Source organism: Lonchura striata, chromosome 8, assembly GCF_046129695.1.
Source record: "Lonchura striata isolate bLonStr1 chromosome 8, bLonStr1.mat, whole genome shotgun sequence".
NCBI classification, from domain to species: Eukaryota; Metazoa; Chordata; class Aves; order Passeriformes; family Estrildidae; genus Lonchura; species Lonchura striata.
Window position 1 is genome coordinate 31392998 of NC_134610.1, and position 21933 is coordinate 31414930.

At 37.7% G+C, this 21933-nt stretch overlaps 1 protein-coding gene across 10 annotated transcripts in view; it reads right to left on the reverse strand.

Annotated features, from left to right (window-relative positions):
• The window catches only part of GULP1 (GULP PTB domain containing engulfment adaptor 1), a 146535-nt gene that overhangs the window by 68893 nt on the left and 55709 nt on the right, over nucleotides 1–21933 (reverse strand). For all 10 annotated transcript variants that reach the window (XM_021540931.3, XM_021540935.2, XM_021540937.2 and 7 more), the window contains one exon: nucleotides 8348–8436. In XM_021540931.3, coding sequence (XP_021396606.1) covers nucleotides 8348–8375 — 28 coding nt within the window. In that variant the 5' untranslated portion in view covers nucleotides 8376–8436. The remainder of the gene's footprint in view (nucleotides 1–8347; nucleotides 8437–21933) is intronic.

A 21933-nucleotide genomic window follows, 5' to 3' on the forward strand; every position in this document is an offset into this window, starting at 1 on the left:
CAATGAAAACAGTAATTTCTAAAAGGTAGAAAATAAAGCCTTTATTCTTTACTGGATTAATATCTTTTCCCATTGATGAATGCTTTTATTGCTAACAGCAGAAATCTTGGAACTGTCTTTTCTTCCTGCTTTACAAAACTTGGTATGACAAAAATATTTTTTGTGATAAGCAGCCTAATAAGAGTCTCCTGAAGAAGAGATCATCTAAGAGATCCATAATACATCTAGGTATTACTGTCTCAGGAACAAACAGCTCACTTGATTCAGTGTATGTACACAAGTACTCTCTTTCATTATTCCCAGATTATCTATTCTTCTGTAAAGAAAGAAAACCTTCACAACAGCACATGAAAGAACTGCCACCCTGTTAAATAATTTCCTTTATTCTGACTGCAGTAGAAACAAGCAGGTGCTCATAAAACCTCCATTATGCTGGTCAGACAGCAAGGGAGACTCTTGATCACTGCAGGTAACACATGGATGGATAGGCTGGGGCCTGAGACTTAATGCTTGGCCCCAGAGTTTTCATCAGAATATAACACCAAAATATTACTAACAAACAAGTCTACCCATATTATTGCATTATTCAGCAGCAGCATTTGTTCCAGCCACCTTCTAGAGCAACGACTGAGTGAAGTTTGGGTGTCTGATACCAATTTATTAGCATTATTAACAGGCTACTAGGACTAAGCAAATTAATTTATGAGTCAGAGCCTTCCCTACAAACATATAGAGCAAAATGCTCATCAATACACATAGCTTTAAAATAGTTACTTTTGTTATTTTTTTCTTTCTTTCCCCCAAACATAAGATCTGTTTTGGATGCATATTTACTCTTTCTGGCCAAGAAAAGAGCCATATCTCCCTCGAACAGAGTGAACTTGGCAGAATGCTTTGCCTGTGTCCTTCTCCCCTATATTTAGGGCCTCATAAATGGTTTTAAACAGCTGATTGCTATAATTCCAAAATGGTTTCACAGAATGCTGGGTTGGCATAATTACAAAATGAAAATAAGCCTGGTATTTGCATTTCCTCAACAGTAACATCCACTGCATCGCTTACACATTTTATACTATATGTTTTTGAGATATGGATGCTAATATGTAAGTTTTGACAATTAAGGAAAATAGGATGAAAGTGTTAACGCAACTGACCAGTGATTAGCAAATCTTAGCTGTTGCACTTTTGATTTATTGATGTTAAGAACTTATAATAAATTCATATTCCTAAACCAAAGGGGAAAAAAATCAAGCAAAATAAATCTGAACTATTTAGCCCATACCTCTTATGTTCTCTAGTTACAAGAGCTCCACTACCTTAGATAAAAGCTTCCATTTGAAGTCAAAAAGAGATTACTGTCATAACATAATTTAAGTGATCACATTTTCCAAGTTTTCACTAAGACATATAGTGAATACTCCCTTAGTGAATTATATAGTGAATACTATATATCTCCAACTCCATATTCCACTTTTGTAGTCTTGTTGTAGAAAAAGTTCAGTGAACTATTCCAGTATTACTATAAATAAATTTGGAGGGGTATCAATTAAACTCGTAAAAATGTTTAAAAAGCAAAATTTTGAAGAATTTCTTGCTGTTAAAGAACATTATGTAAATAGGTAAAAACAAAGGAAAAGGAGTATAAATTACAATCTCCATACATAATTAAAACAGAATTTTAATTTTCCAATTCCAGAACACTGAAATAATGTGATATAAAAGTTTAAGTGGAGCTTTCTTTAAAATTTGAACTGGAAGAAGAAGAAAGGAGTTTGAGCAACCACTGAGAGCAACTAAAATATGCATATCTGTAGCTTCCTCTTGCTTATGTACCTATGGTACATCCTTTTATGTCCCAAAAGGATTTGATTTCACAAAGCAATGTTTTCCTGAGTGATCTATTTTGGGATGTTCTCTGCAACTTTCAAACAGCCTTATAGGACAAATTCTTATGAAATCAAATAGCCATTGTGATTCCTAACAAGGTCTGTTTTTTACACCACTAATTTATTTCACACAAGGTAAGGTATTTTACCTTTAACTACATACCCAACCAGTAATTTCACAGAGTACCTGTATAACTCAAGTATTTAGGCTGTGGCTGTGTCAATTTTGATAGAGTAGAAGCCAAAAAGCTCCTGTGCTGTTCCCATTGCAAAGCCAGTATCTGTGCCTCTGGTTCTGCAGCACACCTGTCTTCTGGAAAGGAGTTCCTGAGCTTTGGGAGAAGTAACACAAGTTATTGCTGTAAATGTCACTGCTAACCTGCCTAGAATATTCCTTACAGCAGGCAAGAGATAAGATCAGTTCTGCAACACCTTTTTGAAGATAACACAGATAAAATAAGCAACAGGAAATCATCCTCCTATTCTTATGGAACTTGAGAGAAAAGAAAAATCAGGCTCAGCTGCACAGAGCCAGGAATCCTTCAGAGAAGGTTTCCAGAGCACACTCCTCATCTGTATGCCTCCTCTGAAGACATACTGTAACCTTTTTTTGTCCTAAACAATTAGAGCTGAACCTTTTGCTTGCAGAATGGGAATTTACTACCATGTTTACTACTAATATGTGTCCAGTTGCATACAAATGGTTACAAACACAAAGGGTCAGACTGAGCACGGCCCTGTCCCACCAAGAGAAGAGCATTGGGTCCTTGCCAAATGAAGGTGGAAACCCTGCAGCTCTCCTTGCTGCTGTACTGGAATGGGTGCTGCCACAGCCTAAGGAGAGCAGTAGTACAAATAATACTTCAAGAAACAAAGTCAGAAATCAATACAGAAAAGGGACTTGGCCACTGAATATTGGTTTTCCTCATAACCCCACATTGAGAAAGATAAGGAACAATAACTGGAATACATATGACTTCTTTGTGGAGGTGTTATAGAATTATTCAATGATTTTTGTGTAAAGACCTGCTGAATACAGAATTATTTGTTATATGAAAAAAGCACCCTCATTTCCTCCCATCCTTCACTCCTGAAAAAATTTTGTTCAAGGAAATCCTATAAACATCAAGCAGCAGCTTTTTTTTGCAGTAGGGGCAGAAGAAGAGATTTAGACCTAGGTTTGGTTTGTTGGGTTGTTGGTTTTGTTTTTTTTTTTCCCTTTCTCCCTTGTAAGGTGAATGCACTTATGAAAGGATAAAGTGCAACCACAAGAATATCTGAAGACCACAGTGAGGAAGTCTGTGGCTGCTTACATTCCTTTAAAACTATCTGCGTATATCCTCTTCATGTTTTTTATCATTACTCTTTATGTGGAAGTCCAGCACACAATAGGTCATTTGCTTAAACCACTAATGTGAAATAGATTCTGACTAAATAGCAAATAGATTTACTTTAGGACTACACTTATCCCCATCACTCTTTTGGCCCTTCACCTATTGTCTTCTCATTAAGAGATAAAATATAAAACAAAATATTTTTCATCTCCGGAATGCAGCATATGTTCATAATAAAAAAAAAGATCATATTGTAGCCAGTCCATTCACATAAAAGGAGCATCTTATAACCCTTTGATTGCAGTTTTTTATGTGTCAGCCCCTGCCCATTAAACGCACCTGTCTACACTGTCATAAATAAGGCTCATAAAAAGACATTTCACAGGAATATCATTGCTGAAATTTATGATTGAAAACAGGTCGTTACTATACTATATTCTATTTAGCTTTATAAAGGCCATCTACATCTCAGAGCTGGTAATTGGCAGTAATTATCTACCTTATTAACTGCTATTATATGGGAAAAAAACCCAGAAAATTTAGATTTCTTCATGCATTGAACTTCATGTCATATGAAAACTAAGGCTGACATTCTTTATGTCTTTATGGATGAAGGAGGACCACTGGAGCACAATAAAGAAAAAAACTAAATTCAACTTCTACATCCTGCACAGCCTCACCCATTCCAGCCATTGTAATTCAGTAGACATGTGTATCTACATTTTTAGCACTGTTTTGTGTCACTCAAAAAGCTTAAATCTTTTTCTCTCAGAGGGTTTGGATTACAGTCATTGCTTATTTATATGTGTCTCTGGAAGGAACAGTAGTTTTCTCTCACATTTCTGATGAGGTAAAAGCCAGGAAATTCTAGTTATTTTTTCCTTACTTATATGTACCAGTTCTTATACTAGTAGCTTTGAATAGAAGGATGCAGGATCAGTAAAATGTGCTAAATTAATTTACGTGAGGCAACTCATTTCACTAAAATAATAAGCAAAACAAACACCCGAGAGTTCATGTTTTCTATTTTGTTTATGCAAATAAATCTCATCACAAAATCAAGTCTAAATTAGGAACAAGTAATTTAGTTTAGATACAAATACACTTAGAATGAGAAAAATTTACATAACAGTATAGCATTTAGAGAGATCTCTTACAGGAGAATTACATTAATATCCCTAAGCTACTTGAGAGAGTGACAGAATTTATCAAAATGCAAACATATCTCAAATTGAGCAGACTTCCATCTGTACTACAGACTTTTTGCACCACAGCATTTCCAAGTGGGCATGCTACCATGTGTGACTTTAAAGGAAAAATTGAAAATGAAAAGAGGACTCTTCAAAACCCCTTCCCCACAGCTGGATCACATACAAAAGCAAGCTTCCAATAATGTGACAGATACAAAAATGCTTTGACAAGCTTGGTCATAAAAGGAAAACAAGGACATACATATTGTTCATCAATTTGTTTTTGTAGGAGAAGGAAAGAGATCCTTAAAGAAAAGATAATTGTCATTTCACTGTTATTTACTGCATTCATTGACCAATGAATGGAAAACAGGATGTTTGCTTTTGTACAGTTTGTAGAGTCACGTAGTATTTCTACAACTGAGAATTTTCTCTATAACACACGTATTTGTTAGTCCAACCAAACTCTACTGAAGTCAAGAGAGAGGCTATGGTGCTTTGAATGTTTTTGGGTTTTTTCCGTATTTAAACATGTAACTTCAAACAGCAAGTGCTGGTATCAGGTTTAAACCTAAAATGAACCCTTTTGTCAGTATTATAGCCTGTTCCCTGTTATACAAACTCATGGGTGACAGAAGAGACCAGATATCACAACCTGGACTGCTGAAAGATTGCATTTATTTATCTTTACCTCTAAGTACTTTCTGGAGTAAGCTAAATTTGCTTAAACTTCACATTTTCTTAAAATTTTCATTGCCATTATTAGAATGAAAGATGAAAGTTTGATTTTTTCAATTTGAGATTTAAGCGTATCAATTAAGCCTTCAATCCAAATGACTACCAGACAAGTAAAAATTATTCCAGCTGCAATACAAGCAAACTCAACAGTTCTGGTTTGTACTAAATCTTGGGGAGTCAGGCAATGGCTGTACCACTTTTTTAAGGCCAGAGGACTCAACACACCTTGTCAGCTGAAGTGGCTATTTCACGTCCAAACCATGACCCTCAAAAATCAACTTACACTGAGTACTGGCTGCAGATACGATACCTGCAGTAAAAAATTTGCCTCAAAATGAAGTTCTGGTAATGCTGAAAGTAGAAATGTGTGCTCTCAAGAGCACTGCTCTGATTTATGAAAAGCTGTTGCTCCCGTAACAGATTCTCTCCATAAACACTCATGCCACACATCTTATCTATAGGAAACTTTTGCCTGTAAAAGATCAGAATTAATTTTAGAAAGGGCCCACTTTCTGTCTTAGCAACTCACATTTCGTGACAATTTTTTGGGAAAGGACAGGTTGCTATCCAGTCTCCAACAGAAGAAAAATGGGGGGAAAAAAGCAAAGAAAGTTTGCTTTTAGTGCTTCTTTTCTTGCTTTGTTTACCAATGTCTGTAAATTACATTATTTCCTGAATGTTTAGAAGAAACGTTCTGTTGCTGGGATCAGGTGATGGAATGAGAGCAGAGCTGATCAGCAAGAACAGCACAGTCCCAGCCATTCTAGTGCCCAGTTTGCCCAGTTCAAAAGGATGGGAGCTGTGGCAAGACCAACTATCTTTTCTCTGTGCATCTCGATCATCACAATGAAAATTAGGGAACATTTATTCTGTCTAGTTCAAATATAATCTCTGGCTATTATCCCAGTATCACCTACATCTGTTAAAATTCTCCTCACAAGCCTATGGATTTCAGGCTATTGTTTTTGTAGCTTCAAGGTAACAGACCACTGCAAACTTGTAATTCACACAAACCCTGCCAGCAGAGCCAGCTGGAAACTGGTTTGGCTTTAGCAAGAACTGCTTGGGGAGCCACAGTTACACTGTTAATGCCTCAAACTATCCACACTCTTGTAGACAGAAGAAACCCACAAATAACACATAAAGAAATGGAAATAAATGTATCTATCAGATCTGGGGGGAAAAATCAAATACTATCAAGGAAGTTCAGCAATTGAAATTGTTTTTAAATGCAGTTATTATGCATGAACACTGATATAACTGAGCTCTTCTGAACTTCAATTTGCATTAAAAATATGTAATTTAAAATTTGTAATTTTCATTTTTTCTTGACAATTGCTTAACTGAAACTTGTTTTCTTTTTCCTAGGGTATGAGAATGGAAATGTCATGAGTGTTACTATGAGTAAAATAAATGGATGAAAGCATTGCATTCCTCTGTCTTCTCAGGTTCTGAATCATTATCAGGAACCCACACTAATTGCATTTCATTGTGCCTGATAGCTTTTATATTATACATTTTCTGGTTGGGGTAAAAAAAAACCCACACAGAATTAACTGAACAAAGCAAATGTCTTTGAATACAATGAAATTCCAAAAATTTAGATAAGGACTTAGTAAGAAATTAGTAAGAATTTTCTTAAGAAGAAATGAAAACAAAGAGAAGTTAATTGAGACCCTTCAAATGATCCCAGAAAACTGGGGATACAACTTCACACCTGATTGTAAAGGCAAGATGCAGAAACTGCCAAGGGCAATATGGAATAGTGCACTTTAGCATTTTAGCATTCTGGGTTCAAGTCCAAACTCTGAGGAAATATCCAGTAAAACACAAATGATCTGTTTCTGAAACACAACAGGCTGAGCTTCAAACATTATCAGAAGTCATCAGGAAAAAAAAAAAAAGGAAAATAATTACATAGTTACTAGACAAAACAATCTACAATCCCCAAGTTTCTTTCTCAGTTGTGATAAATCAATCCACAATTAAAAATAATGAAATGGTTTCTCAAATGATCTGGAAGAAGCCTGGCAACACTATCAAGCACCTGAAAGGTTCTATCTGTCAACAGCAATGTTACAATTACCTACAAAAGGAAATACATCAGTGCTTAAGGAGAGCACCTGCTATGGGTTTAAGCTTATTTCCTCCTGCTGTCAGGGTATTAAAAGATCTTTCATCCTATTTTGCAGCCTTTGTAAGTGTATCTATCTTCCTTTAGTGATCAGGTGTTGATATTCTGGACTGCTTCTCTTAGCCTGATTCACCTGGCTTTAACAGATGCACTGGAGACATAAGGATGCAGTGATGCTGGCATTTCATGTTGGCCTAAATACACAGACTCCTTTTATTTCCAGCTTTGATATTGACACCAAAGCAGAAATTCTTGCTATATAAGCAAAATATTTACACTCAATCCAACTGAGGTTACACCTACTTATTCATGCAAGGGGTGTGTGCCACACTTAAGGACCTTCAGAAGAAAACACAGAAAATAAAGAAATGAGACCTACAGAATATTTTCTACCTTACAAACAAACAGGGGAAATATCAAAACAGCTGTCAGTAAAAAAAGCTTCACCACTAATGCTACTTCTAAAGATTTATGTTTAATCATAAGCAATTCATGAAAAGAGACTAAGCAAGCCAGAGGAGCAACATATGTAACTGAATATTTAGTGCTTTGATATTCTTTTAGAAAGCATGCCATTTTAGATTGCTACAAATCCAGACTAAAAATATCCTGCTGCATGAGATATTTCAAGTATATTAAACACAGTTTGAAAAAAAAATAGCTTCTCCAAGCATAAGAATCCAATGAATATATATAAATGAAGTCACTAAAGTCACTGACTCTTAGAAGTTCTAAAACCCTCCAGCACTTCCTTTGGTGTGTGCAGGCAAAAAAAAGAAAACAGAATGTGTATTTTATGTTTATGCATTCGTGTGTGTGTGTCTGTGTGTGTGTAAACACATCCTGCAATAAAAAATATATGAAGTTCAACTTCAGCCTTGGAATGCAGAAAGGTCTGTAAGTACCAATCAGGAATGCTTTGCTCCATACATCTTCTAGAAGGCTGCTCGTTTTTATCTAGATAATTCAGTGCAAGGATTAAGTTTTTCTTTGTATAATTCTTAATATTCCAAAGATATTTACAGGGCATTTATTTCTCCATGCAATATAAGCTAAATTACCTACCTTTCTTCCTGCTAAAAGCACGATTCATGTTGAAAAATCTACCCGGTCAATGATGCTTCTGGGTTTGGTGTTTTCCTCCCCACTTTAACCTGCAGAACAACACACATAAGAAAACATAAAATTCCATTATTATAGTTGAAGTTCTATTTATTTTCATATAAAAGACACTGCAAATGACCTTAAGAATTCTGAAATAATGCTGAGAAGGTGAGGAAGAAATTTCAGCATTGAGAAGATCTATGTTCAAATCACCCAGTGGTGCTTCATACAGAAAGACATTTTAAGTTTCCTTTAAACTGTTCTCCCAGAGATTTCAGAGGCACAGAGCAGGTGGCATTATACATATACATGAAGACAAATAGCACACACAAATAGGTTGGAAAGAAAGCTTTAAAGTGAATGCTGACTACAAGAGTCCATAAAAACACTCAGTTCACATTTGCACTGCCCTGTTTTGTGTCATTTAGCCTGTCAGATTATTTCAAGCTAGGCTTTCATCTTCACATGGGCTTGACACTAGGGAAAAAAAATAAAAATTGCAATACATAGACTCTACTTCACTCAGGGACTTAATACTGATAAAATTGCCTTCTATAAGTGCTGCCACATCCTTGCTCCATTTTCCTCAGATTGTACAGTAATGTTTGTTTTTTATTCCCTTAAAAATATAGATCCACTCAAATTCTTATTTGATTTTTGATTCACAGTACTATTTTTGAATTTTATTATTTACCAATCTAAAAAAAAAATCAAAAAATCCACTACATCCAAAGCTATTGAACACCATCCCATTCTGCACTACAGAGCTTTTACTTTTACAAATACATGTAAAGATATTTCCATTACTACTTTCCATTCTGTTCTGATCTTCCGAGCAAAAGTTTCACCAGTTTACTTTTTATCACAAAAAGTTTCTCTTTCTCTGCTCTCCAAGCAATCCAGTCAAAGCGAAAGAAAAAAAGGGGATGGTAAGAAAAGAAAATAAAAGAACTTTGCTATCAGATGATTTTTTTAATCAACTAGAACAGTACTTTTGCATAGAATAAAAACAAAACTTAGCCCAGTATTTCAAATGTCAGCATTAAGATGACAAATTCATTTAAGACACTTTATGCAACACATGAATGCTTCTTGCGGTGCTTACCCCTCTTCTTCAATTAAGTTCAATACCAATTAAAGCAATTATAAACAAATTTCCATGTAAATATTTTATTTTTTCAGATTGGAACAAATGGGAGATTACAGCTAGGATAAAAAAAATAAAAAACAAACCAAAATAACAAAACCTCAGTTTTAGTTTTTGCTAATCACTGATGCAGCAGGACTTCTCACACAGTCCTGTGAGAATCAAGGAGCAATCTCTGCTTACTTAAACTCACAGCACCCTGGACATAAAACCAACCATTTGTTCCTTAAAGCACAGGTACCAGATCACTGTTTTACAGATTTTACTGAATATTTAAGGTATGGCATGACACAACAAGCACAGGCATGAGTTACCCAGCAGTTCCCATGCCATGATTTCAGTGCAAAGCCCAGACTGCATTTGGTGCCCAGCAGTTCAAACAGCAGGGCTGGGAAGCCTCACCCACCCCCACCATCCCCTGCCCTCATTGTCATTAGCACCACACAAAACTGGGGGTTCACAGGGGGCAGTGAAACCAAAACACACCCATGAAGCCTCTCAAGTCATAGGAATGGTTTCACAGCATCCCTGGAAAGGGCAATGGCGTTACTGGGGGAATTCCAGCACACATCAGGTCCCCAAAAGCTGAGGATGCACGAGCAGCTCTCCTGGCAGGGCAGGCACAGTGTGGGGCTTTCACCAGTGTGAGTGAGGACAATCAACTCCGTTGGCACAGAGTAGTAAAGAAGAATATTAGAATTTCAGCTTTTTAAGCAACTACAAGTGTGTTTGGCTTAGAGGTTTAACACAGGAACCCTATTAGATATGCTTAGGATGTGCAAGCAGTAGCACAACTTTGCTCAGGAAGGTCACCCTTGTGAATTACCACAGTCAGTTCTGAGTCAAAAAACTTCCTTTCCCCTCTAAGATACCTCTGGCAGTTGTCTTGCACAGCACTAGACCAAACACTTTAGTTCTCCTCCATGATGGGATGATAACATGTCCTTTTTTGGAATGCCTTTTTTTTGGTGTGTTCCTGTCTCATCCAAGAGACTGCTAAGGAACATATTTGAGATGGTTACTGCATAGAGCATCTTCTAATTAGAAACTCTGCAGTCACATCACAGGGCAGCTGGCTGGCCACATTTCTAGAGCTCACCATTCAAGTATTTTGTTTAAAACACAGTGTAACTAAGTGTATGATTCTTCCCCATGAGCGAGGACGCATTACCATTGAAGTAACCTATGTTAATAAAAGCCAGAATTTATTGAATACTTAGCTAAAAATAGCCAGTATTTCCAAAACTATGTTCATAATATCAGTTCCAACAAAACATCAGTAGAACATAACACAGATGTGGTTTAGCACCAAACAATATCAAACCAATCAGTGTACTTCTACTTCACACAGAAAATGTTATTAAATTGGGGAACAGAATTAGCTACATGTAACTGCATTTGCAATTCCCTCAAACTCTGATATGAACAACATCATCAATCTCTGAGCTGCTGAAAAAGCAGATGATTAAATGCTCCATAAAATTTTGCTATTAACAAAAGACCAAGGCAAACACCACCAGGTTCATTTCAATCTCCTCAGTGGGGCTTGGGGCACAAGGGTGGTTATCAGACTGTCATACACAGCACTGGGAAGCTTTCAATCAGAAAAGCAAAGTTCTGTTCAGACATATCCTGCAATATCTTTGTCCACAATATTTCAATGACAAAGACTAAAACTCTTAAGAGCAAGGTAGACAGGTTTTTTGGCAGAAAACAACTGAGTTTCGGACAAATCTCAGCACACCAAACCACTGGAACAGACCAGTCTGTTAAAAGCCTGTAAAGAGCTAAAAGGAAGGCAAGTCAGAGAATCCCATTCTGGTGCAGGGAGCCCTGTGGACAAGGGAAGAGTCCTGCCCATAAAGCACTTTACTTGCAAGGGTAAAGCAGTTGTAACAATCAGGGCATTAGGGAATAGAAATGTGGACCAAGCCATTCCATTACTCATCACTCAGGAAGACACACCTATGTAAAGAATGTTTCTCCACCTTACTCCAAAGGGCTTTCTTCAGCTTTGTCCAGAAACCAAACCCTCCTGGGAAATGGAGAACCTGCACAGGATTCCACAAAGCAGTTAACTGAAAAATTGTGAAGACTTCTGGCAGGTACAAACTAGGGAAAATCTGGGTGATATCAGGTTATTTTCTTCAGGACTGAGATAAAAGAAGCAAAAAGAAAAAAAAAAAAGAGAGAAAAGGCTTAGAAAAGAATTTTCCAACTAAAATATTCGAATGAGAGACAAAAACCCTGAACAGGAGACATGATACCCACAGTCTGAGCACTGACACAGCCATAAATCCTGGGCAAGTGAGGGTTTAAGCTGTGGTATCAAACTTTAGGCAGTCCCAGAGAAAGCAAACACCATCTCCTTTTTTCTTCACTGTCATTAACCCCTTGGTTTTTACCAATGGGGGATCTGGTCATAACAAGGAGGAAACTGCAGAAGGGCGAGGGGAAACAAGTGGCCTTGGTGTTGGCAGGTTTTTGGACAGGGGAGTGCAAGGGTGGCAAGATTTGAAGCTGAGATTACTGAGTAATTATGTTTTACCACTGACAGTCACGTTGGTGGCTGTCTCCTCTGCCTTATGCAGCAAAGGCAGTGAGCAATGGAGTGGAGTGGCAGAGTTCCAGCTGCCAGCACAAGGGCTGCAGCCCTCCCTGCCTGCTGAAACAACACAACAACTTCCACACAGGCGCCTTCACACGCCGGCGGGATCCTTCAGAAGGCTGGGGTTTGATGTGTTTTCTAAATTTAGAGCTGTCTCAGACAAGCCAAGAGAACACACTTAGAAAGGGAAAAAAACAAGTCATTAATATAACTCATCTCCTTTGTCTCTTATTTCCTCTTAGAAATACTCCTGAGGACTTATCTGGGGTTTTCTCCCCAGTCAGTCCCTTTAAATGGCAGGGGCTATAACAGTTTCCTGGTCTTAGTCTTTGATTTTATGCCTCTTTTTCATTCCACAAATAATTACAATAAAACCTCCCTAAAAAGTCCAACTTGCACCCATCCACTCCCTATAATAAAAAATAGAATCCAATCTTGTCCCTTCCCTTGCACACACATAGAGTTTCCCTGCAAAGGCAAATTTAGCTTCAGAAGATATGAAGATTCAGACTCTTCCCCCTCTCAGATCCCAGCCTTTAAAGCACACTGGGTAACATTCCCTAAAGAATGAAGCACAAAATGTCTTCAAGTCTGTTTTGAAAGGGCTGCAGCACACAGGAATGTGTGATTCATTGACTTGAAATGAAACTTAGGCTTATAAAGTTATTTCTGAAGGAAAGATGAGAAACTGGAATATAGTAGCAGCTTTGTAAGTACTTTTCTGATTTAGACCAAAACTCCATGAAAATACTGCCCTAATACAACATGGGGCATAACAGAGAAAAAAATTATGATATTACAAGACTGCATTGAGTTATACACAACCCCAAGTAAACATCTTAACATCAGGAGACACTTTCCCTTCCTTTTGTATGACAGTAACTAAAACACTAACTTGCCACAACCCTTTTTCCTCTAAAACAGTAAAATCACGACGAAATGACACATCAATGAACATATTTTGCTGCAGACCTAAACTTGCACTGTCATGCTAGGACAGCAGCAAGCACGTTCAATCATTCCTATGAAAACACATATGCCCTTTATATTTATAAACAATAACAGAACAGTCTGTGGGGCTGTAAACCACAAGAGCATTTAAATAGGATTTAGCCCTAAAAAAAATTGCAGGAAAAATAACTTAAAACCTGCATGGCTCTATAGGTTTCGCCAAAATTGAAAATCTTTCTGTCAGCTGAAGTTCTTAGCCTACATTTGTGCTTTACAATTCACAGAACCACAAATGGAGGATAAAGGAAAACATACAGTCATCAGAAAACTTTACTTTCAAGGTTTTATTCATCACCACATTTTCAAACACTCATTACCCAGAGCCAAGTGGCAGCCATAATTTCCTCCTGAAGGTAAATCTCCAGAAATAGAAAATTACTTGCAGTTTTTCAGCTTTGCAGAGGACGGGGCAGGGCAAACTGGAAGAGAGCCGGTCTTCTATCTAAAATTCCCCTCTTCCCACTACCAAAGCAGGCACTGCTGTTGAGATGACAGAATTCCCAATGGGACAGAGCCCAAACAGCTCTGCTGGCCCTCGAGCCTGCAGCCAGGGCACCGTGTGAGTGAAGTGCCCAGAGGGTCACTGGGGCTCACCCGGTGCAAGTGAAGAGAAGACAGAAATCATCTGGGCAAACACCAAAACACCTGGAAGCCACAGCCCTAGAAAAGAGCTCACCTTCCAACGTACTGATTGTCCTTTTGTGAATGGAATGGCAGGAACACCCCGATCTGAAGGCTCAAGACCCTCCTGTAGTCTGACTGAGATCAGCCTGCTCTCCCCAAGCTCCTGAAACCACCAGGAAGGCACAAGAGGCACACAAGCTCTATATTTTTCTTCTCCCCTCTCAAGCAGTACAAGTCTAGTACTGCTGTGCAAGTGGTTTCCAGCCCACAGCTTTACCTGAAGTCTTTCAGACTACAGGTAAAGCATTTCTCATACAGTAGATCTGCCAAAAAGTATTTGCAGATACCAAGGACAAGGAGACAGTAGTGTTTTGCTATAAATATCAATATCAAAGGGAGGCCAGGAAGCAGAAAATCTATGTGAAACTCAAGCATTTCATAGCAGTTTTCACAAAACTTTTCCAGGTGATTTTTTACTCTTCCATTTCCTAAAATAATCTGTTCCTTTCAATAGGAAAAAATGAAAATAATGATGAGTAAACAGGTGACAAGGGGATATCACTCAGACAGCTGACAGCAAAAACAATTCCTTAGGCAAGGTTATTGCTAACTTTTGTTTTACAGCAAGAAGAAATATCAATATCAATAAGTAAAACAAAAATAAACTTCAGTATTGAAATAGAACTACAAAGAAAGAGTGTTTAAAATTGTTGCAGGCACCAATAAATCCTCAGACAAGTTGATAATGGAACGACCTTTAAAAACCCCAGACTGATAGAAAATGTACTTGTTCCACAAAAATAGTTCTCTAGATGTCTTTTAAAGCATTAGGAACAATGTAATTTTAAAAAATATTGCACTTCTCAGCATATCTACTTGTAAACAATTTTTTTTTATTATGCTTAAGTATGCTCATACATATTTGTGGATTACATGACTGATTGAACAAACTGAAGTTTATACTGTCCAAACAAAAAGAGTCATTGCAAACACAAGAGCATCCTCTTCTGCAGAAACTTCTATTTTGTATTATTTGGTTCATTATGACAAAATAACCATAACAAGATATGAGAGAGGTGCTTTCTTATTCCTCCAGTCTACAAGCACCAGTGAAGGATTTCAGTCTTGCCAGCCTAATTCTTACTCCATTATAGAAGAACTTATAAATGTCAGATGCTCAGAGCCAGTAGAAAGGCTTTGTTTGCTCTCCCCCAAAGAGCTCAGACACGTTCGTCTGCTCCCAAAAGACACACAGATGGCAAACATCTTGCAGACAAGAGTATTCTGTATTTCACATCCCATTAGCCATTTGATCAGCTAGATGCAATCAGAACAAGAATTCTGCCTGTCCCACTACTTTCAGATGGATGATCGAGCACCTGGGGAGCTTTGGGAGTGTTCTGTTTTTAACAGCAACAGAGTTCATCACTGGGGTCTACCAGACAGGTAAACACAGAACACTTAAAAATAAACCAGGTCTGGTGGAAGGGATTAGTGGATTCCTGAGCTTTTGACACACAGAAGGAGTAATTTCTCAGAATTTCACACACAGTCCTTGCTTGAATGTATAAATACAGTCAAATAAAGGTATTTCCTGATACAGAGTATGGTTACTTCCATGCTGGCATCACTGTTTCTCCTCTAGAAGAGCTGATTGCTCTACAGCAATCTGGGGAACCTATTTATTTAGTTACTGGCAGATGATTTTTCAAACCCTCCTTTTTATTTTCTTTAAGGGGGAGGGAATATATTTGAAACTTTCAGGTCTCAAAACAGCAGCAAATTTTTGTTAACCTTCTGAATTTTTTCCAGTTGTGTTTACTGCATTCATTGCATTTTCATAATCACATGGTAAAAAGTGCTGCTGACAGAAAAGGCAGAGACCAAAAGACTCATTAGGTATTCTGAAGGTAAATCTCCAAACAAAGCACATCAATTTCAGAAATAGGTTTAGATCCACTTAGAGTAAAAACTCATCATATTTAGCAGATCTGTTATAGAGGCACAAGATTTTAACTAAAGACAATTTTTCTCTTCTACCAAAATATATTTGGCCAATCCTGAAAAGTGCATCAGACATACCATTGTGCACATATGCTCAACAGGTCCCAGAAGACCACTTCATGGCTTCCCTCAATGTGCATTAGCCTTAATTGAAGTTCAAAAGCTGATTACGGATGTTCCAAAGATTATTAAGATTAAATGAAAACCCCAGATGTCTGTTTAGACAAAAGCAACCAAAAAAATTCTGGGTAGGTACCAGGGAACAGCCTGCAAGAGAAGATGAGAAAAGAGGTGCCTTCATCTCTCCACACATGCTCCTCTATTTTCATTACTCCTGTACAGCACACCCTAGATATTTTCCTTGCTACAGTCCTCTCAACAGGCTCATTCCAATTTATTATAAATGCAAAATGAAAAATGTAATCACCTTTTCCTCAAGAGATCTGAACTATGACATTCCAAATGGTTTCCTAAGTCGCTGAAATCAGTTTGGGTTTTTTCTCCTAATTGTGAAAGCTTTTGGGCTTTTGTTTTTATTGGGGTATATATTTTAAAGTAAAATGTACAAAATTAGCAGGGATCATCCTCTTATGGAAATGAGGTATACAATATGTTATAATTATTTAAATCTAATTTATCTGTAGGACTTAAAGTCCATATTTTAACACTTTAACTTGGTGTCCCTTGTCCCACAGCTGTTCCTCAAAGGAGAACCAGAACCCTGAATAAGCTCTAAGCACACAGAGTGCTATGCAGGCTATATATGCTGGCTTTCTTTTCCTCTACAGTACAATTCCTACCAACATTTAGCTACAAGGTTAAAGGTTAGATGATGAAAAAAATCACTATCATAAAAATTTCTAATAATTTAGTTTCTCATAATAAATTTATTACATACTTCTGAAACAATGACATTCACTTAACAAGAGTTTAAGAAGTGTCATTCACTTCACAAAGACTTAAAATATGCGATACTGAACACAATCCCTTACTATTAAAATCAATAGATTTCTCATTAATATTAATGCATTCAGATTCCTTGCTTCAAATGGTTAGCCTCAAGGACAGTATTAAGTTTTATTTATACAGATCAGATGGGCTTTATTAAGTGATTTCAACAGTTTTCAAAATTGAGAAAAGTTGGCAATATCCGCTTTCTCACTTGTACTAAATGAATCTCAGAGGGAGTATCTTGAAAACAAGATTATATTGGGTTTTAGACTACATCACATTATATTCCTTTAGCTTATCTGAATTCAGTCTGAAAAATCCAACCATTTTGGATAGCAGAGATACGGAAGTGACACAGAAGCATAGGAACCAAAGTCATATTTATGACAAATTAGTCTCCTCACCTCTGTCTTTCAGATCTAGCATATATTCAAATAGTTCATTACAGTGTCTATTCAGGAGAAATATTCAGGTTTTGCACACTATTACAATCATTATCAATCTTATTTCAAGATTTTGGCAAGTGATCCATCCTAGAGTAATTTGGTGGAAAGTACTGAAATCCAGGCTAATACATAAGAGTTTCTAAGCTAGCAAAGGCTAACTATCTTCTCTTACAGTTGAGACTAAGGAGAGCATGTAAGTTTTTTTAAAAAATGAGAGACCATCAGGTTTAGACTGAAACACTGATCACATCACACACAGGATAATGTGTATCATAATAATGATACTGGCTGCTGGAGTCTGGGACAGTTCCAGTCCCTGCTCCAATTAATATCCACGTAGCTGAAATGTCCTGCAAGTCACGTTCACAGTTTGTTCAGCTTCACATAGTTTAAAACCCTCAGTGAGGCAACATCAATATTTGGTAATGAAAGACTGCCTTGTCCCACCCTTTACAAGCTTATTAAACCACTACACAGCAACTCTGTCCCCAGGCAGGCACCAGTCTGGGCTGAACCTCCAGCACCAGAGGAAAGAAAGAAAGGGAAAACCATCCTATTGTGTTGGGAGTGTTGGGAGGTAAGTTAGGCACCTGCAAACATCACATTCTGTGGCAGAGTCCATAAATTAATGACTGGATGCAAAAGAAGAGGGATGTGAAAAGTTGGTACTAACACCTGCCATACTTTCAAAGTAAGAAATTTTTAAGTTACCCTCTTGGAAGGAGGAGTGGGAGCACAGGACAGAAAAGGGAAATAAAGCCCAAAACACCACAAAACAATCAGAAAACACCAAACCTCAAAGTTTGGAAGTACAGTGTTTAAAAAAATGGAAATGGACCCTTGCCAGAGTTTCAAACTGAATAGCTTAAATACCTGTGCCAGGCATTTCATTTCCCTTTTTTTTTGTCTACAGCTCTGAGAGTCTGATCTATGGCTCTGGCTACAGTGATTAGATTTGCAAATAATAAAGCAAAACTATGATAGTTCTCTAATAAACTTAAGCTTCACTACCAATGTTTCAAGAACTCACTGTATGAATTCAGTGTATCTATGCCTTTTGAGCGAGATGCTCAAATCTGTTTGTGCAGGTGAAGACTGCAGGCTAGCTGAACTTCAACTCTGCTCATAGATCTTTAATATCTGTCCCTACCAGCTGGCACGAGGCACCTGAGCACCCAGAGCTGCCCAATTTCCTTGGGAAGCACAGCTCAGGGCTCACAGCTGCTCTCCTGCATGAACAGCACAGCCCCACCAGCACCACTGCCAGGCAGACCCTTCTCCTACACAGTCAGCAACTCTCTGCTCAAGGGGCACAAAGTACACTCATGCAGCTCAGAAAATGCTTTTTTCAAAAGCCCAACCTAGGAATCAGCTGATGAAACAAAAGCAGCACCATCAACTTGAAACTTCAGCCTGAATCCCACACTTACACTAAACCACATGCTCATCTCTCCTACTCCTTCCCCAACAACATACTCTGGCATTGCTGATTTTATGAATCACAAGTAACTGTTCAGATTCCTTAAGGTACCTCCAGTACAATCACATGCAATACTACTGGTAGTCTCCAAAGAAAATTCAATTACTTGATGTTTTGGATTCATATACAAACACAATTTCACAGACACTGTGTCAATACTGACTTTCCAAAAGCATCTAATGTTGTTATACAGTCAAAGAATGACAATTCAAGAGAGAAAGCTGTGCATTTCTACTGGTATTTACGTATTTCACAGTTAATTTCAAAATAGCTAGGACTACTGAAAAAAACTAAATTACCTAGCAAAAAAGCTAAATATGAAGTTACCATCCTTAACAATCTTGTTTTTACTGCAGTTGAAATTTTTTTGGTAAAAAAAAATGAGCACAATGATAATAATTGGGAAATGCAGAAACATATGAGGATTTCTTAAACTGGGAAGAGTCATTACAGGCCAGAGTTATAAATATCCTGCTCAAACACATCAAAATTTTAGCTATAGTTTTCCACACTTGTCCATTCTATTTTAATAGAAAATGTATGCAAGAAAGCTCAAGTAAAGTTCATTCTACTTTGGAAATTGATTTACTACATAGGCACATCCATAGATGTACACTCTCCTCTGTCTCCTGCATGTGGACAAAAAGGACTGCTACTGAATTCTTACATCTTGGACTCTGCTTTTAAAACAAAAATAAAGGAGGCAGCTAAAGAACAGCAGCATCAAGATCACCTGAGAAAAACCTTCTTTCTTAAAGAAAGAAACCTCAGTGTAAATACCAATGTAAACTGCAACACAAATTTCTATATATAAAGAAAAAAACATGAAGAAATATGGGGGGGGGGGAGGGGGAGGAAAGAGATTAAAATAAAAGTGTAAACTGAAAGCAGAAAGCATTATTTAAGCCAGAGAAAATGACATGTGCAAAGACATGCCTTGATAAACTGAAAAGAAACTGAAGAGGGAGCAATGCTGGAAGCTGGGAGTACTGGAGCCATGAGGTTCTACATTGTATTTGTGGATGGAATTTCCCCATCTCTCTGCCAAACCTCTGCTCCTTTTACTTCACTTTGTTTATGACAGTGACATTCTATGCCTTCCTTGACAGAAATAAGTATTCCATCTTTCAAGTAGTCTTAGCTGACCATCCAAACTGAAATTAATCTGGCTGATATTGAGGGCAGCTCACATTCCCTGCTGTTGCTCTATGAACAGGGGATAGTTCGCTCATCCTGGACAAATGATACTCTTATTTTTCATCAAAGAAATTTAAAACCAAGAGCTTTTCCTCCAAATGCCTGAAATAAAAGGAAGAACAATTCACCATCATACCTTTAAATCAGCTCAACTATCTGCTTTAGGAAACAAGCATACATTAACTATTCCAATTTCTTCACCTATTTGTGGCTGTGAAACTTTGGATTAATTGTGGTTTTATTGCTATTTTATGATATTAAGTCACTATCTTGCCTGCTACTGAATTATTTTAAATATCAGCAAGATAAAGATCTTGCAGACTGGTCTGAATATGTGGTACAAGTAGAGGCCTACCCTGTTACAAAGCTTCCTGACAAAAGGATGGCACCTTTGAAAGGCTAAGGCAAAAGGGAGGAAGCACGTGGAAAATCTAGTATAGGTTAGCTGGGTATCCTCTCTTAGGTTACTCTTCATGAGATACACACACTTCTGCCCTGAATTCTCACCCACAGATCACCTTCAACTCTATCTCACAGCTCACATTGAATAGGGGGGTTTGGGGGTCTTTTTTGTACACAGCTGTATTCCAGCACTCTGAACAAGGTTTCCAGCACTGAATATTTTTTCACATGAAAGCAAATCTCTGCTTTGCTCAGGGTCATGAACAACCTCACTTGTGACATTTACATCTATTGATCTGCCTGTTTTGTGACTACTCCTTACAACATGCTGATCAAAATCAGAAATTAATATTTAATTGCATTAGAAGATCTGCACTTTTCATCTCCAAGTCAAAACGATTTTGTTTTTAACTCATACAAAGAATTACTTCTCTGCATTGTGCTAATTTCAAATTGGCACATATCCAAGGCTCAAAAAGTCAGTGACGAAATCCTATAGAATTTCCTTGGTGAGAAATGGAAAGCTGCTGGCAGACACTGCTACCTCCCCTTGTAGAAAAAGTTAATTTTGAGAATTATCTTTATTCAATAGACTGCTAGCCAGAGATCTGTGCATCTCCATTAGCAAGAGTTAATCAGCTGAATTTCTGCTGTTGAAAAGATACCTACCCAGCAGCATCCAAATCTGAGCACCAAGGAGGATGGCGAGTGCAGTCCTAGGTGTATAAAAACAGTCTGGTGATATTGGCAAATAAAAAGTCAGTCTTATCATATTATCAGTCAGGGGTATTTTTACAAGCAATGAGATCCACTTTCCAAAGCAAAGAAATAAAAATTATAGACTTGCCTTTATATATGTGACTAATTACCACTTTGACTCAAGGTTAAAATTCCATGTTTTATCTTGCACTTGTCAGTAAGCCATTATCTGTGCAAGATGGTTTATCTGATTAACAGAAATTCTCTAAACTGCAGTAAATCATTTCTGTAAGGTGAATAGCAATTGACTTACTAGAAAATCACCTGGCTTAGCTATCAGTTCTCAAATATTCATAGAGCTGTCATTATCACAGTATTTGACACCTGCTTTAAACACATGATAAAGGCTTGCCACCTTCATAGCTCATTTTCATTATATAGATAGGAGGGCAGAGACACAGAGACTGATGTCCAGGAGAAGACATTTCTGCCACCATTTAGCACTCAAGGATGAAACACTGGAGAGACCATATTTACCAGCATGAATAAAAATGCAGAATATCAGCTGCTGGGAAGCCAACAGCTGGAAATACACTCTATGTTTTGAGCGAACACCCACAAAGTAAAAAAATCAAGAAGTGTAGAAGAAAATTCAGAGGCGTGTTTTCATTTTTAACTCCTCAGCAGAAGGGAGGAATAAATGGAGTTTTAAGACTGGCAGTTTTAGATGAACACTTGCTCAGGCTTCTGTTGGAACGTTGTGTGACTGACGAGTCCAACACACAGTGCCTTAGTGAAGGAAAATTGCAAAAGCACTGAGCCATGGCAGCTGTTTAAAGGTGGCAGAGAACTCTTCAGAGATGCTGTAACAGAGCAGCCACCCCTGGGGCTGCCACCTCACCCCGAGCTGTGACACCACTGCCAGAGCTGCGGGAGCACTCTGCCACAAAGGCTTTTTAAAGGGTCTTGCATATTAAT